General features: G+C 54.6%; 1 protein-coding gene across 1 annotated transcript in view; it reads right to left on the bottom strand.

Annotated features, from left to right (window-relative positions):
* Positions 1 to 445: 445 nt before the first annotated feature.
* The window catches only part of CARD10 (caspase recruitment domain family, member 10), a 26,322-nt gene continuing 10,204 nt past the window's right edge, over positions 446 to 16,563 (bottom strand). Inside the window, exons 4-23 of the mRNA XM_009881905.1 lie at positions 14,672 to 14,890; positions 14,163 to 14,300; positions 13,523 to 13,848; positions 11,415 to 11,597; positions 11,071 to 11,226; positions 10,817 to 10,942; positions 10,449 to 10,643; positions 10,204 to 10,350; positions 9,077 to 9,192; positions 8,778 to 8,818; positions 7,956 to 8,076; positions 7,279 to 7,459; positions 6,025 to 6,148; positions 5,434 to 5,674; positions 5,059 to 5,128; positions 4,614 to 4,713; positions 3,980 to 4,138; positions 1,651 to 1,772; positions 901 to 1,016; positions 446 to 653 (exon numbers count right to left, since the gene is read on the bottom strand). Coding sequence (XP_009880207.1) covers positions 446 to 653; positions 901 to 1,016; positions 1,651 to 1,772; positions 3,980 to 4,138; positions 4,614 to 4,713; positions 5,059 to 5,128; positions 5,434 to 5,674; positions 6,025 to 6,148; positions 7,279 to 7,459; positions 7,956 to 8,076; positions 8,778 to 8,818; positions 9,077 to 9,192; positions 10,204 to 10,350; positions 10,449 to 10,643; positions 10,817 to 10,942; positions 11,071 to 11,226; positions 11,415 to 11,597; positions 13,523 to 13,848; positions 14,163 to 14,300; positions 14,672 to 14,890 — 3,089 coding nt within the window. The remainder of the gene's footprint in view (positions 654 to 900; positions 1,017 to 1,650; positions 1,773 to 3,979; positions 4,139 to 4,613; positions 4,714 to 5,058; positions 5,129 to 5,433; positions 5,675 to 6,024; positions 6,149 to 7,278; positions 7,460 to 7,955; positions 8,077 to 8,777; positions 8,819 to 9,076; positions 9,193 to 10,203; positions 10,351 to 10,448; positions 10,644 to 10,816; positions 10,943 to 11,070; positions 11,227 to 11,414; positions 11,598 to 13,522; positions 13,849 to 14,162; positions 14,301 to 14,671; positions 14,891 to 16,563) is intronic.

Here is a 16,563-nt window from a genome sequence, read left to right as displayed (position 1 = left end):
GGAGGCGAGGTAGACAGGAGAAGAGAGGACCTGGAGCACACAGTGCCACAGGGCAGGGGAGGCGGAGGTGATGAGAGAAGGGCTTCAAATGTGTGTGAGATATGCTCCTACACAGCCTGATCCCACGCAGTTCCCCATCTAGCAATCTGACCACGTACCAGAGACAAGGACAGCCCAAGGTGATGGGGAACAGCCCACGAGGGTGGTTTCCACCATAATGGTGGAAGACATCTCTCCAATAAAATACAGAAAGCTCAGGCAGCACGTTACTCCCTGGCTCTTGGTGGCCTCAAGCGGACCACAAAGGCTACCCTTGGGGGCCTTTGCTGCTGGCATCCCCCCGGGGAGGAAGGACATGCTACCTGGAGGAGCCTGGGGAGGCAGGGACCTCCGAGAACGTCTCCTGGGGACGGTAGCTGGCAGTGCCTGCTCTGCTACCCTCAACTCAGTCGTCACCCTCCTCGATCCACAGAGGGCGGGTTTGCTCCTGGAAGATGCATCCCCGAACCACTTTGGGCAGCTCCTCGGCATGGCTCCAGGCGTGGGGCTCCACGCGGGCCCAGGAGCATGGCAGAGTGTGGAGAGCCTGCTCCGCACCACGGCACACCTTCAGCACCTCCGAGTCCCGCTGGCCCACCTTCCCCAGCAAGCTCCTGGGGAAAACACAGAGATGAGCATTACCTTTGGCATAAAGAGACAGGGTGGCAAAAACACCCAGGAACTCCCTCACATGTACACAAAGCCCATTTTCCTGCCCTTTTTCTCCCTCACAGAGGCCAGCCCCAACACACACAGAGCAAGTGCTCTCTCCCCAGTCTTTGTCTCTCCCTCTGGACAGAGACAAGGGCTTCTCTTTCCTCCCACGACAGCCTTCATCCACGCCACTCCGCCTTGTCTTACCTGAGTCCTCTAACGTTCTTCTCAGTGACCTCGACATGGATAACGATGGGGTATATTTCACTTTTAATTAGATCCCTCACACTCTGAACTCCCAGCTCTAGTAGGCAGTGTTTATTCTGGAAGGGAAATTGAATAGATTTACTGATTTAAATGGAGAAAAAATAACCCCAGCCCCTGACAGTTACATTAAATCAAATGCCATACTGTGAAATATCATTGCTTTTCCAATAGTAATTCCATTAAATGTGGGATTTACGGACAGGGCCAAGAGGGAAGGGGAGAATTAAAGAGCAGGGTGACCCACTCTGTCACTGCCAACCCAGCACCAGACCCCCCACTCAGCCACAGCCCATCGTCACATCCCCTTTGTCATCATTGTCACCCACAGCCCTACATTTCTCCATGTGCCCTGAGCAAAGCTGTTGCCGCTTTGGCAAAGATGAAGAATGTGAGAGAAAGGAGGTTGCTTCTGCATACGGCATTTCCCAACGCCTCCCCCATGGATCCCCAGTTGCCATTTCTTTCACCTGAGCTCAACAGTGACTCAGGGAAAAGTCCATATCTGCTGCTCCACAACCCACAGCACCTGGACCTAAAACACCCTCCAAACTACACAACCCCCAAGTAAACAACTCCTCTATCAACCACACTGCCCTCCTTTTTCCCCCGCTCAGCTGTCCCCTCCTCTCCTCCAATCTGAACGAGGTGCCCCATCCTGGCCCTCTCTCCCCACACCAAACAGCTCAGCACCTTCTCCATCGCCTCCCGGATCATGCGGATTCGCCCGCTCTCCCTCCGGTCCTGGGGGGCACTTCTAGACACAGGGTGCTCCTGAGCGTGGGTAGCGCTGGGATCCCCTTCTACCAGCTTCTCTGTGAGCCGAGAGGAGAAATGAAAAGGGAGACGTCAGCCCCTTCTCTCTCCTGCACATACTTTCCACCTCAGATCCTGCACGTTTGCTGCTGCGCTGATGCTTATCGAGTTCACTGTTTATGGATTCTGGAGAGCGAGTCTAATTATACAACATTACACGTTGGCATGGATTTCCTGCAGCTTTCTGCGTACAGAACAAGCAAGATATCACAGCTGAAGACAACTTGCAGGGCAAGAGCAGCTCTTGTGTTGCAGTACCGCAGCAGCCTAAGCCAGCTCACAGCCATTATCCCCCTCTTCCTTGCTGCCAAACCGTCTCACACTCTCCGTAACAGAGCATGGCAGAAAAATGATCACTTTAATTTGCCTGGTAGGTTTCCTTCAGGGTTTGTGAGCTGCATGAGCTCATAGATGGCTCCAGTGAGCGACAGGGATGGGGAAGCAAGGGGAGCGTGCCTCTTGGCATGGGAGAGTGGCAAGAAGATGGGGAGCAAGCAGAACCTCCTTTTGTCGGTGGCAGCCTGAGCCACCTCCCCCCTGCTTGGACGTAGAAGGACAGCACCCAACAGACGAGGCAACGCCAGGCAGGAGAGCAGCAGAGAGGTGATGCTGAGGGAGAGAACTGGGGGCAGAGCTGGCAGGACAGCGAGGTACAGCGTGATTGAAGCAATGACTGTGAAGTGCCCTCAGCAACTCCCACCAGAAGATGAGACAATGCACACAAAGAGACCTCACTTGGGAGCCACAGCCTTTGCAGCCCGCTGTGGCTGAAGCAGGCTCCAGGCTCTACCTGCTGACCGTGCTGCCCTAGGCGGCTGCCCATGCTGCCACCGAAACATGAGCAGGGAACCTAACAAGACTTTTAGGAGCTGCTCACCCCTAAGATAGAAATAAAGTAATGAATTTAAGAGAAGGTCTGTTTGGAATTGGGTCCAGAGCACCTTCCAGCTCTCCCAAGCCCTAGGCTGGTTGGGGATCCACTTCTACCTCAGCCTGGTGGCACAGGTAATTGCCAGGTAGAGCTGGATCCTGCAAAGCCATCTGTTTCCTTTGGGGGCAGCAGGCTCCTGTGGATGATCAGCTGGCTTATATCAACAGCACTGGCTTGCGACTTCTCCAAGGGCAAATACAGGCAGCAAAGGGAAGAGAAACAGCTCGAGGCTCCAAAATCACCTTCCTTCCCTCACAATAGGCAAAACTGACAGGCGAGAGCCGAGGTTTTTGTCCTCGGTGTAAAGTCTCTAGCTGCAGTAATGGCTTCAAAGCATGTCCCCATGCAATGTGAGGGGGACCCTGCAGAGGGCTCAGTAGGACAGGATATATGACCAAGTCACTCAGATATGAAGCCCAGCGGCCAAAATTTGCAGAGCCAACCTTCTTCAGCAAACCAGAGACTTTTCACTACCTCTATCACCAGCCCCCCCCCCCAAAAAATATACCAACTCATTTTTCAGTTCTGCAGTTGGAAAAGGCAGAACTCTAAACACGGGGAGAGGAAAGAGATGGAGAAGGGAGGAGGAAGGGGGGAAGAGAGAGTTATCCTCTGTGAAAATTCCGTGGGGGAAAAAAGCCCTTTCCCCAGCAGCCTCTGCAGTGGTGTGTCAGCCTCATGCTGCTGCCATAAGGGAGAGGACCACAGCACTAAGGCTGGATCCTCTTGTCCCTGGGGAGGAAGAGTCAACCTGCAGATGCCACCTCAGCCAGAGGCGTCATCCCTGGGAAAAGCCACCCAGAGCAGCAAGGCAATGCCACTGCCACCCACTCAAGGGAAGAGAGAGGATCTCCATGCCCCAGGAGAACAGAAGGGCAGGCTGTCTTCCATGTGGGTCAAAGGGATAGGACACAGTTAAAAATAGGAGGGAATGTCTTGCAGACACTCAGCCCAAAAAGGTGACCTGTCAACAGGTATTGTCTGAGAAGACTGAGAGACACCCACAATTAGCCACTGAAGAGACATCTCATGTCGTCTCCAAGAGGCCCATATTTCCAGGACTAAGAGCAACTCTTCCCTGAACTGGACTGACCAAGGCCTCCACAGAAGTGACATCCTTGAGCAAAATCTTGGCTTTCCACTGTACAGCTAAGAAGTGGCAGGAGGTAAAAGGGGAAAGCAGCCCTGGGAAGTAGGAGACTTGTGTACTCTACCTTACTCAGCCACAGGCTCCTAAAAGAGCCTTGGACATGTCAACTACTTATTGCTGCCTACCTGCTGGGCACACATGGAAGTCCAGGCGAGAGGTGGGCAAGTCCAGTAGGTTCCTGATGAGCCGTGGTACAATGCAGTTAGGTGACAGCACCACAGGACGGGGTGCTTTGACCACCACAGGGCGCACCAGGCTGTAAGGCTTCAGGCTCGTGTCCTGGTCTGGAAGACAGGAATGAAGAAGGGAAAGCCAAAGGTGAGAACATGGGAGGTGAGGCTGCCACTAGCTCACAGACCACAGACTGTTCTTCCTGTACCATCCCCCAATCCTGACTCATGAAGGCACCTACCAACCGTCCTATGTCCTAGGAGAGATCCTACCCTGGTTACAGCACTCACCCACGGGCAGATACCCTGGCTGTAGCCCCCCTTCCCCATTTCCTAGGAGTCCCTTGAGCTACACACCAGTTTATTCTCCACAAAAAGTCAGATGACCCCAAGAATCACAGAAGCAATGGAAAGCCCCATAAAGCCTAGGAAAAGGAGCATGGGCTTCCCAAAATCCCACTAGCAGGGTTAAAAGAGGGATCCTGGGCAAAGAGACTGAGGCATCCCAGATACCAATGTCCCTTCAGTGTCCACAGGGGATGACTGGGTCTCCAGACGTGATGGGGCAGGTGCAGGGGTAACAGCTAACCTGAGCAGGGATCCAGCCACAGCTGCTGAGGGGGCTGCTCTGGGCTCCTCTGCGGTTTGGATTTCACCAGGCGCAGTTGGTCCAAGGCCCGTTTCTTTAGCTGAGGAGAAAGCGAAGGCAATAAGACTGAGAGCACAGACCATTTCACACACTGACACAGCTGGCTGCAGAACACCTGCTGGCAAAACGGATGGAGCACACGTACAAAAAGCATGGGACGAGGTCTGCCGCCCCTCAGGTTCAGTCTGGGAAGTGAGGAGGGGGGTAGGAAAGCAGCCACAGAGCAGTAACACTGTCTGGGCTATAAGCCCCTGCTCTGCTTGCTAACCCAGCTGCCACCTCTATACGAGCTGGTTTACCAACAGTAGGGCAGATTACGTGCTGAGGTGGTGGGGTGGCCATAGGTACACACGCACGGCTCTCATTGCCGCCTTCTTTGACTTACATTATTTCTGTGGCTCCTCTGCTGCCCAGGCATCTGGCCCTTCTCCTGGATCTTCAAAAGCTGGTGAGCCCTGCAAAGACAGAGGTTGCCCTCAAGCAACTGTAGAGCCCCCAGGGACTGTAGCCTGCTCTGACACTCTTTGCCAAACCCTACAGAGACCTGCTGAAGCACAGGCATATCAAAGCCCTCACTCAAACTCCCAGTCTCTCAAGGGCACCCAAACACTACCACACTGCTCCCCCCTTCAAGGCTTGGGCAGTCCACACTATCAAGAGGCCGGTCCACACCACTCAGGACCCCTAGGGGATGCTCACCACAGAGAAATGGGGTGTGTACCCCAGGTACCCCCCCTGCCTTCCTCCTCACCCTGGTTACCTGCTGTAGTTGGGCACCGTGCCCTTGTCCAGGTCCCGCATGGTCAAGGGATCAACACGGGAGCAGTACCACTCCAGCCGCCCTTTGTGCATGGTGTCCGTCACGTGGAGGATCTCCCGACACTTGACGCACAGCGCGTAAGGGTCTGACGGCTCCAGGAGTGACAGGTTGGTGCGTACATAGAACGAGTCTCCAGAAAGCTTCTTCCCTTCTTCTAGGGCTTCCCGCAGAGGCTGGTATCCTGGAGCAGGAGATATAGGTCACCAGTGGGGACACAGGAGAAAACTGTCACCAACAAGATAGGCAGGTCCCCAGCACAGCTGTGATGCTACGGATTGGGGTGGAGGGTGCAGAGGAGGTAAACAGACAGAAGGTCTGTACCTCCATCCTGTAACTCAGAGGATGCACATGTCACACCAGACAGGGAAAGCTACCGGAGCTACGGCCAACCCCTGTGTCAGACATGGTGGCCTAGGACCAAACAGGAGAGGAGAGAGAATAACAGAGATGTACCTCCAGGGCTGGGTGGAGAGTCTGGAAAGTGAGGCAGAGAGCTCAGGCTGAAAGGAGACCCAGCTGCCAGGGCCTTACCTTCCAGGTCCAGCTGAAAAACAAGACTAGAGGGCTCATCCCAATGCAGCAGGCTCAGGTAGGCGACCTCCCGTGTGCAGTTCTCCAGGGAAAGCACCTCTTCCTTCAGCGACGGCACTCTCAGCTAGCAAGAACCCGATGCCGTTAGACCTAGGGGCTGGAAGAGGAGGCTCCCCCCCCCCACCCAGCTCCCTCACCCATCAGGGTTACACAAGAGAGACCTAGGGGCTGGAAGAGGCTGCTCCCCCCCCCCCACCCAGCTCCCTCACCCATCAGGGTTACACAAGAGATGTTACAGAGCGAGGCGGGCCCAGGGAAAGCTCTACCTGAGGACAAGGCATCCTCAGTCTGCCTCTGGTTCCCTCCTCTGCCTCTGAAATACCTGTTGCCAGCCACCACCCAGTCTGGATGCCAGGCTGCTGTGAAAGCCAACGTGTGTGCATGAACGCGTGTGGGAGTGGGGGTGGGAGAGCTGGTTTATTTTCAGTTACAGGTGGGATATTAATTCAAGTAGTGTAGCTGTATTTCAAGTGGTGTCATTCTTGCCAAAACAAATGCCCTTCCCTCCCTCCAGGAGCTTTCTTCAGAGCAATTATTCTCTATAGCTCAAGAGGGTCATGAAGGCCTAAGAAATCTCGCTCCAGAATTGATCGTTTCACAACAGGCATGTGCAGGATGCAAACTGCTCTGAAATACTGCAAGGTGACAGACAACTCCAGGGACATATAGGCACATTGCCATCTTAATCTGCATGACTCCTTTTTGTTTTTACCCTCCCACAGCTGAAAAAAAATGTTTCAGAAGGTCTCAGCATTTTTACATGCACAGGTACACCCAAGCACCATAATACTTGGATGGGCGTTTGTGCTGCGTAAAGCTCCAAGCAGGGAGCAGTCCTGAGAAACAAGAGAAATGGAGGTGGACTTCAAGCTGGGTAGAGGTCAGCTTGCACTGGGGATCACTCCACACTCACAGAATCACGGAATCGTGGAATTTTCACTTGGAAGGGACCTCTAGACATCATCTAGTCCAACTCCCCTGCTAAAGCAGGATTGCCTAGAGCACGTTACTCAGGACTGCATCCAGGTGAGTCTTGAAAATCTCCAGAGAAGGGGACTCCATAACCTCCCTGGGCAGCCTGTTCCAGTGCTCTCTCACCCAAACCGTAACGAAGTTTTTTCTTGTGTTTGAAAACTCCTTGCATCATCCCAGGTGCCTTGCAAACCCACAAAGCGAGCCCCTTCCCGGACTCACCTCAATGAGCCGGCACCCTTCCTGGAGTCCTGCATCCTCGACCTGTGAGCCTGGCTTGACCCACTGGACGTAAATCCCTGTCCTGTTCCCTCCAAGGATGGAGATGTCTGCTCCGAGCCTCTTCTCCTGGGATGAAGTGTTGCTAGGGTGACCCATGCTAGTGAGCTGTACCACCAGTGACCTGGCAAAGAGAAACGCCAAGTCCAGCAACTGAAGTTTGCTGCCTTTTCTAAGAACTGGTCCCCCATGCTTTGTGTCCAGCTACGGGGTGTTTATTGTATGGAGCACTGCGGTACAGAGCTCATGATTGACAGCCATCGCCAGAGCATACACACAGAGCTTATGAGTCCCCATGACCCATTGCTCCCCACCAGCCCCAACACCAAAGCTAAGCTGGGCGGGGTCCCATGGTCCTGTCCTTACCTAAACAGATGTGTGTCCAGCCCAGGGCAACATCCCCACCCGTGCCATAACATACGGGACAGCACCAGAAAAAAAAGGAGTCCTGATCGGAAGCAAGGACTATAGGATCTTCATTCCTCTCCTCTCCCACTAGTGAAAAAGCCCACAAGGGGGGAAGCAGAAAGGAAGGGTCTCCCAAACGTGGTCTCCCAGCACCATGATATATCCCCCCAAGCAGCTGGCTCAGAGTGCCCAGCTCAGAAAGCAGCAGTCACCTCCTAGTGACCTCCTCGCGGCTGGGAAGCGTGGACAAACAGATCTCCGACTTCACCCTGGTGTAGGTGCTGCTGGAAGAAGAGGAGAAGGCCCCAAGCGAGGCGCTAGCAAAACCACTGCCTAGGAAAGAGAGCAAGAAGGAGAGAGGGGGCACATCACCTCTCCGAGCGCTGCAGGGAGCTCACGTTCTCGGGGTGGCAAGGGTCTGTCACCCTCTCCTGGGAATTTTCTAGCATCTGACTGGGAAACTGAGGCTGCAGGGAGGCTTTGAATGGTCACCCCCCTGGAAAGGGTTTCCCACGTCTCCTGAGAACAAGCAAATCTTCGCTCCCTTCATCAGCATTTCAGTCAGAAGGCAGCAGCCACCAGGGCTACCTGGAGGTGCCCAGAGATCAGCCACCAGCACCCTCCACAGGACCAGCCAGCACCAGGAGCTCCACTCCAGATTTACAACCCATCACCCAGGTAGTAGCAGATGAAGGGAATACCCAATAACACCCCAGAGCAAAGGCATTTCTCTCTTCTGTTACCTACTCCCCCAACTCCACATCAAGTTCTCCATCAACGCAGATCTCCATGAATTAAACAGACCTGATGTGAACAGCTACCTGCTCTGCAGAGGAAAAGCCAGCTTTTCCAGCCGCTGTGCCTGGCACGGCACCAGGGGACGTGTGGCTCCACAGCACCCTGCTAAGGGTGGCAGGGCCTTCGCAGTGAGCTGCACAAACCACAGGCATGAAGGAGGGTCAGTTGTCCAACCCCTCTCCCCAGAGCCACCACTTTTTATGTAAGCCCTTCAGGGAAAGCCCCCACCCTGGTACCTGTTGCGTCTTCAATGCTGCTAAAGGAGCCACAGGACAAGCTACAAAGGAGACACAAAAGGGAGCTGTGAGGTGGCAGCAGCTTTTCCAAAGCCTGTTTGCATCCCATTCCCAACCCCATCCCCACAGCCTTCCCCCACCCCTCAGAAGCACACCCCCCCATCCAGCATACAGCTCCCAGCCAGCCTTCCCACTCTCAGTCCCCACTCCAGGTTCCATCGTCACCTTCCAGCCTGTTCGCCCTGGCCCCCACAAGCCCCACAGATGACACACAGACTCAAGCAGCCCCCGGCAATCACCTTTTGTAGGGCATGCACCTATCTTCCCGCTGCCGCCGGAGGATGGAGCCGATGCAGGGAGGGAAAGGGAAGGTGGAAAGGCGGTTGATATCTTTCTCACTGTCAGGAGTCACCTCCTTGGGCAGAGCGAAAGAGAGATACCTGTTAACACCAACACCCAGCACCACCTCTCCCCTCACTTCAGGCCAGGTTGCAAACAGCTCCTCAGGTACCACACAGCTCTTTAGGAACCATCCATATCTCTCCAAACACCCAGGGGCATCTTGTTTTCCCAAGGAGAGAGCATGAATGGAGATGCATGACACTGCGTCCCCATCTTTTTGCAATGTACACGCTGTGGGAGTAGTAGCAGATGAAGGGAATATCCAACCTTGTCCTTATATCTCACTTTCAGCCACCGCACACTCACAGGTGTGAGTAACCTGTGGGACTGCCCGTTTTAGGGTGGTCCAGGATTAAAGTTCAAAGGGACAAAGGAAAGAACCTGTGTCCCTTAAAAACAATACAATGCTGCTACAAGATTTGGAAGAGCCGGGATTTTTCCCCTCAGCATGTGTAGATTAAACAGCTTTTTGACAGGACGAGGGGAAATGGCTTCAAACTGGAAGAGAGCAGATTTAGATTAGATATTAGGAAGAAATTTTTCACTATGAGGGTGGTGAGGCACTGGAACAGGTTGCCCAGAGAAGCTGTGGAAGCTCCATCTCTGGAGGTGTTCAAGGCCAGGTTGGATGGGACTTGGAGCAAGCTGGTCTAGTGGGAGGTGTCCCTGCCTATGGCAGGGGGGTTGGAACAAGATGATCTTCTAGGTCCCTTCCAACCTAAACCATTCTATGATTCTATGATCTTACGTGAGGCTGTTGATTCCTAGGGTGTCATAGGGATGAACAGAGCTTCGCTTCCCCCTCTTTCACACCCAGCTGAGTGCTGCACACTTTGGTGCAGCATTGGATGGTTTGTCAGAGACTGAGAACAAAGCTTTGCACCCGGGATCTGCTCCCACCTTACCCACCACCCCATGCTCACAGCCCCACGATGGACCCGCTCCAATCTCTGTGCCCTTCCTGAGCAGTCTGAGTCCCTGCTGCCCTCAGCTGAGGGTCAGCCTCTCATGCTCAAGTTCTCACCATGCTCTGAATGGCCGAATCCCCTGGGAACGGGATAGCAGAAACCCCCAGCGCATCCACAAGTCCAGTTGTAAAGCTGTTAGGGTTGTCTACGAGGCTCCAGGTGCTGCTGAGGTTGGAGCAGAGGGAGTAGGAAGAGCTGCACATCTGGGATAGAAGAGACTCCATCATCCCATTGAATCCCCCAGGAATCAGCCCTGACCCCTCCAGCTTCTCAGTTCCCCCTTCTTTCTAGCCACCCTCACCTTGCCCATGCTGCGGCTGCCTTGGCACCGCTGCAGCTGTGCCTGCAATGTGCTGTTCAGCCCTTCTGCCTGGCTCAGCTTGCTTAGGAGCTCATCCCGCTCCTCCTCCAGGGCCCGCACGCGTTTGCGGTACTGGTCCTTCTCAATCAGGCTCTGAGAGTATTGTAGCTGCACCCCATCACGGCTCTGGATTGCCTGCAAGGAGCCAGGCTGAGAGTGAGAAAAGGCAGAGAACTGCACTACTAATCCCCACCTCCCACCTTGGCCTGGATGGAGAAGATCCACTGGGGAAGAAGTGAGTATCCAGAACAGAGACAAAGGCCCTGGTGCCGCTGGGAGGTGGAGAGCCAAGGGGGAGAGCGATTTACCTGGTCCCGCTCTTTTTCAATCTCCTCCAGCTGCAGCAGCACTGTGTTCATCCGATGCTTGTAGAGATCACAGTCTTTCTGCAGCGTTCGGTATTTCAGCTGCAGATCTTCCACCTCTTGGAGGTACTGGCAACAGCAAGCAGCGAGCATTAGTCCTCCTGAAAGTGACTGCTGTGGCTTCCCAGCCCCCTCCCTCCCCTCTTTTCCAGGCCCTTCTTGGTGTGTGGGGCCGGGGGCAGTGATGGATGCTCTACCTTATCCCTCAGCTCTTCAGCCCACTGCAGCTCATTCTGCAGTGAGTTGAGTTTCTGGCAGAGATCCTGCCGGTCGTCTTGGGCTTCCTTCCAGTCGTGCTCCAGGATGTCCAGCAGGATCTGCTCAGAGCCTGGCACTGGGCTCTCGCCGGGTGTCTAGAAAGTGAGAGGGTACCACCACTGCACCACAAGCACTGAGGGAGCACCAGACCAGGGCAGTGACAGACAGACTAGCACAACTGCCATCATTACTCCTCTATTAATCTACTGTGCAGTCCAAGGCACAAAGTCACACCTCCCCAGGAAAGGAGGTGACTTGGAGCCTGCCTTGCCCCACCAGGTACCTGCAACATGCCCTGCAGCTCCTGCAGCGATGCCGTGAGCCGCTGGTTCTCAGCCCACAGCTCGGACACGGCGTCGGGGTGGCCCCGCTCCTCCGCCTCTCGCTGGAGCGGCGCAGAAGCCTGTTTCTGCAGCAGGCTGCACTCCTCCTCTAGGCTGGTCACTTTGCATTTCAGCTGGTCCACCTGCAACCCAGGGAAGAAACACAGTCTGACTCGCATGGCCCTGCACCTCTGCCTTAGCATGAGAGTGAAGCAGAGAGGACGCTGGGCAGAAAAAGGGCCTGGAGGTGACAAAGGCAAGGGCTGGGCAACCACGCGAAGGACTATCCTACCCTTGGGCCAAGGTTAGCACAGCTGCACACAAAAGCTTTTCCCTGCAGGGCAAAGGAGGAAGATGCACTTGCGTAAGCGCATGCAGTCTCAGGATCCTCTCTTGGCGCAACAATTTTCTTGCTACCTTGGGGCATCCTCAGCGCAGCTGGCCTTGACCCTGGGTGGACCAGAGACCTCTGCTGTGCTGCCAGAGCCAGCAGCTGTGAGTCTCTCAAAGGCTTCCCGGCTCCTAGAACAGCTGAGAAACAAATCTGGAGCAGAAAAATCCACTGGAGGCTATACAGTGCAGGGAGGTCACCTGTGGCGTGGGAAGCATTTGAGGCTCAAGCCGCTTGAGGCTGCAGGGTACCACAGATGTATCATCACACCCTGGCCTGCTCTCACACTCTTCCACCAACATGTCACTGGAGACAAGGGAGATCAGTTACTTTTAGGACTAAGGGAGGTCCTCACAGACCCGTAAGGACTGATGAGGTTGGTCAGAGAGCCAGTTACACACCCAGGTCAGGCTTTGAGAGCAAACGGGGCAGGGGAAACCTACCAAAGCCACTGAGCACTAAGCAACACTGCCAAAATTGCCAAGCAGGGAGTCGGGAACTGGACCGCTTCCACAAATCTGCCCAAAAGACCTAGAATAACTTTCGGGGACCGGTCACTTCTGGACCTTGGAGCCAGCAGGGGAAGGCAGGCTGGGACCTGGTGGCCCACCCTGCTTCCAGGGAGATTTCTCCACCCCACAGTCACCCACCCACAAGCAATTCGCCTCCCCGCTCAGAGGAGGGCCAGGGGAGCTGGCATTGGCAGGAATACCAGAATAAAAGGTAGGGGAGGATGCCAGGGCTGGCGGAGCAGGATGAGGAATGAAAGGTACCCGTGGGGCCACGTGAAAGGTCCAGGCCCAGACTGGTAAGGGGAATGCCAGCAGGCAGCAGAGCACCAAGGAAACCGAGTTATTAATAAGTTCAAGGTAGGGCTGTCCTTGCCCAGGCAGGAAATGGGCGCGTGTTTGCTGGAGGTGAGAGCTTGGCAGCTGGAGTGCAGTGTCACAAATTCCTTCAGGTATGCGGCATGAGTCTCCCAAATGTCATGAGAGAGACGAGGAGGAGGAGGAGGCAGTGGAGAGCGGCAGGAGGGGGCAGAGCCTGGGTCAAAACACTCCTTATAAGCGGCAAGGCGGGCTGGGCAGCTCCAGGCGCCTCGTGTGTGGGTGGCTGCACAGCCACCTTCCTCACCAGACAGAGGAAAACGCAAGCCTTTTCCCAGGAAAGGAGTAAAAACAAACATGCAGCTTGGCAGAATCAGCTGCCGGCTGCGTGCCTGTGCTGCCCGCGCACAGCGCGGGCGCCCATCAGCAGAGCAGGCAGCACAGGGCGGCGAGGGCATGCAGGAGCAGACAGAGCATCGCATGGTACCAACGGCCAGGCTGAGAGCCGAGAGATGCCAGGGAAGGCATCACCCTGGCAGCTCCTCTAAGGAGTTGGTGCTGGCTTCTCTAGGTGATGTATCGCCAGCTGCAGCAGGAGCTGGTGATGTATCTCCAGCTACCCCAGGGCAGCGGCGAGTCTCCCATGCCATGCCCATGACTTGGATGCTCTGCCCTGCTCAGGGCATGCTCCCCATCAAAAGCAGGGGCACGCACCCCAACACACGTCCCACCTGCCATCAGCTCCTTTACGCTCACGGGCCACCACACACAAACATCCACATGCATCCCTCTTGGCCGTCAGACCCCTACCACCTCCCGCCCCCAGCCCCCACGTTCCCTGGGGCCATACCACCAGCTGCAGGTCTCGGCTCCGCAGCACAGCCATGTTCTTCTCCTCACAGAGCTGTGCATAGCGCATGGCCATCATGTAGTTCTCATCCTTCAGCCTCAGCAGCTCCACGCTGTTGGTGTCCCACTCCTCTCTCAGACGCTTGCAACGCTCCTGCACCTTCAGGAGCTCCTGCACCTGCTGCTCCAGCCGGGCCTGCTCTTGCTCCAGTGCTTGGTTTTTCACCTGGAGCTGGTGCTCCTTCAGCAGGTGCTCCTTCCTCTGAGCCCTCACCTTCTTCACCTCCATCATCAGGAACTGAGTTAGTCCCTCAGGGCCTTCCTCATCTGAAGGGAGACAAAGGAGAATCAGGTCCTGGCTGCTGAGACAGGGGTAACCCTAAAAAAAAGCAACCCAACACTGTTTTCCATCAAGGGGTGCCAAGCTGCCTTGGGGGTTTGCAGCCCTTCTTGTCCGACGCTTATAGCACCATTGTCCATCACACGCGTACATATGGCCCCCTCCCTTCCAGAGCACAGAGCTGTTGGAGTTCCTTGCGCACAGGTAGCGTGAACCAGGGCTTCATACATGCGCATACACAAATTTCTGGCCCTTCCCATGCATGCAGCAGCTGAAGGGGGAACAGAGCACCTGCCCCTACCCAGGATCATAGAGCAGCGCTGGGCTGGCTCCCTCCCCGTTAGCCGGGTGTAGTGCTCTGGGTAGTAAAACTCTAAAGACTCCAGGAAGGCTTCATAGCCTCGCTTCCCACGGCGCCGGAGGATGTCCATCAGGTAACCTGGAAGAAGGGATAAAAGCTAGGATTAATTCCCCGCAAACCACAGAGAAAACAGCATAGACCAGCTTTGTGACTTGAAATAGCATCTCCACCAGTTCTGCTTCCATCCACAAGAACGGGAATGGCTGGAAGAGGGAATAGGGTGGGAGCACTGCTCTCATCTGCACACACCCAGGGGGAGACCCACAGAGGATGAGGGGGAGGTCTGACTGCAGAGCATCGCGGAGAACAACGAAGCTGGGGTAGCACTGTGGTGGGAGGGACCAGGAGACCACAATACCACATGTTGGGTAGCATCCACTGCGTGTCAAAACCAGGTTGTCCCCCCACAAACCATGCCCGTCTAAGTGCAAGCTTGTGCTTTCTCCCACCTGTCTGGTTGCTTTTGCAAGGGAATCGGCATGAATTCAGCACCTCCTCCTCATCCTGCTCGTCTATGACACGGCACTGGCGCAGGTATGGGGTGAGCTTCGCAGGGTTCAGCGAGCGGGTCAGCTGGTGCCGTGCACTCTCAATCTTCTCCCAGATGGTGTCTTCTTCGTCCTCCTGCTCCGAGAGGCTGCAGGCTTGGAGAGAGGCATTCTCCAGGGCTGGGAGGATAAAAGGAAAGAGAACATCTGTGGAATGATGGAGGAGCACAGGGTAAAAGGCATGAGTAGGCATGGGAGAACAAGAGTTGAGATATGATCCTGCAAATGATTCGAAAGTCTTACAAATGGGACTCAGATACATCAGAAGCCATTTTACATACAAATCGGTCCAGCATTATCTTGAGTGTCCACCCAGGGCATTAGATACGCAGGAGGCAGAAGGCAGTGGTGCATAAAGAAGTTAAGAACATATACAGTAGAAAGTCTAGCAAAGAAGTCATCTTCACTCCTGAAGCACTCTTAAATCCCCCCGACCCTCACACATCATCCCTTTTTCCCCACCCCTGAGAACAGGAAACTCTCAGGACCAAGAGTTCCCACAGCCTGGGACATGCTCTTTCATACTGCGGTTGGAGAGGAGGGTTTCCCTGGGGATCCACTTGCCCTGTGTGTACCCCAAACATCGGTGACCAAACTGAAGTTCTCAAGGGCAGCATCCCATGGAGCACCTTGGCTAGAGGTATTGGAGCCAAAGGGGAATCACAGAAGCGTATCTTCCATGTACCTTCCACATATCTGTGTGGAGCCCTGGAAATACGTAGCAACAAGGCTATCAATCAAATAAAGCAAGAGTGACCCCCTGAAGTCAATGGACTGAAAAACCTTAGAGCAGCAGTGAACCTGCTCCATTAAGTCCTACAAGCTGTGATGGAGCAGATACGTGCAAGGAGCTCTCTTTTCAGCCGTATATCAACTCAACCAGTGTTATCTCTTTCCGTTTGAGAAATGAAATCTGCTTCACAGGCCAGTGCAAATCCTTTTAGCTGGCAAGGAAAAGCACAGCAAAGATCTTCTGAAACCCAGAAGCCATCTCTCTTCCCCAGTGTGCACTGTTACCTGCCACTCTGGTGCTGGCAACAAATCCAGCTTTCCTACCCCAGCCACACAAACGTGCAGTGTAGAGGTTGATGTTGGATGAAGGCAGAGGGAAGGAAACCTCACACACTTTTTTCTCTTCTTTGGGTTTTGGGTTTTTTTTCTTTCTTGTGGTGAGAATGATATCATGCGATTTCAGACAGCCAACTAACACAGCAAGGAGGACGGCGCAGAGAGCTGCACAACAAGTTAATCCTCCCAAGTAGAAATATGGGAGGCTCAGGGTCTGCTGGATGAAGGATAATAGGAAAAGAGAACTGTTGAATCCACAAAAGATATTCAAGTGTCTGATTTCCAGCACTAAAGGGCTTAGGAGTATAAGTACCGATACAGATCTGGATCGTCGTAGGTTGAATAAAGAAAACAAACTGCATTTCTTGCAGAAATTGATCTCTGTCATTTGGGACAGGCTCGCTTGCCATGGGGACACAAGTATGCAGAAGGAGGATGCAACAGCAGGTCACAGAAGTTGCGCTGGTTTGAGCTCTGCTCCTTGGCAGCGGATTTATGCCTTTAAATCGAAGGGTTTCTCCAAGAAACCCAAGCCGGCTGTGCAAGCAGAGACTGGCTTCTTGTCAGGCAGGCTTGGCAGAGACACAGAGAGACAGAAAGCGAAGGGGTCTGGGAGACGGTACCCCTCCTCCCGCCCGGGGTACCCCTCCTCCCGCCCGCCGCGGCCCTCCTAGACCGGGGCGACAAGGGGGAGTCAGCGCTTCCCTTTTAGGCCAGCCTGAAGA

This window comes from Charadrius vociferus, unplaced genomic scaffold (assembly GCF_000708025.1).
Source record: "Charadrius vociferus isolate BGI_N301 unplaced genomic scaffold, ASM70802v2 scaffold413, whole genome shotgun sequence".
In the NCBI taxonomy this organism is placed as follows: domain Eukaryota; kingdom Metazoa; phylum Chordata; class Aves; order Charadriiformes; family Charadriidae; genus Charadrius; species Charadrius vociferus.
The sequence above is the reverse complement of the archived record's forward strand: the minus strand, read 5'-3'. Positions and strand labels throughout refer to the sequence as shown.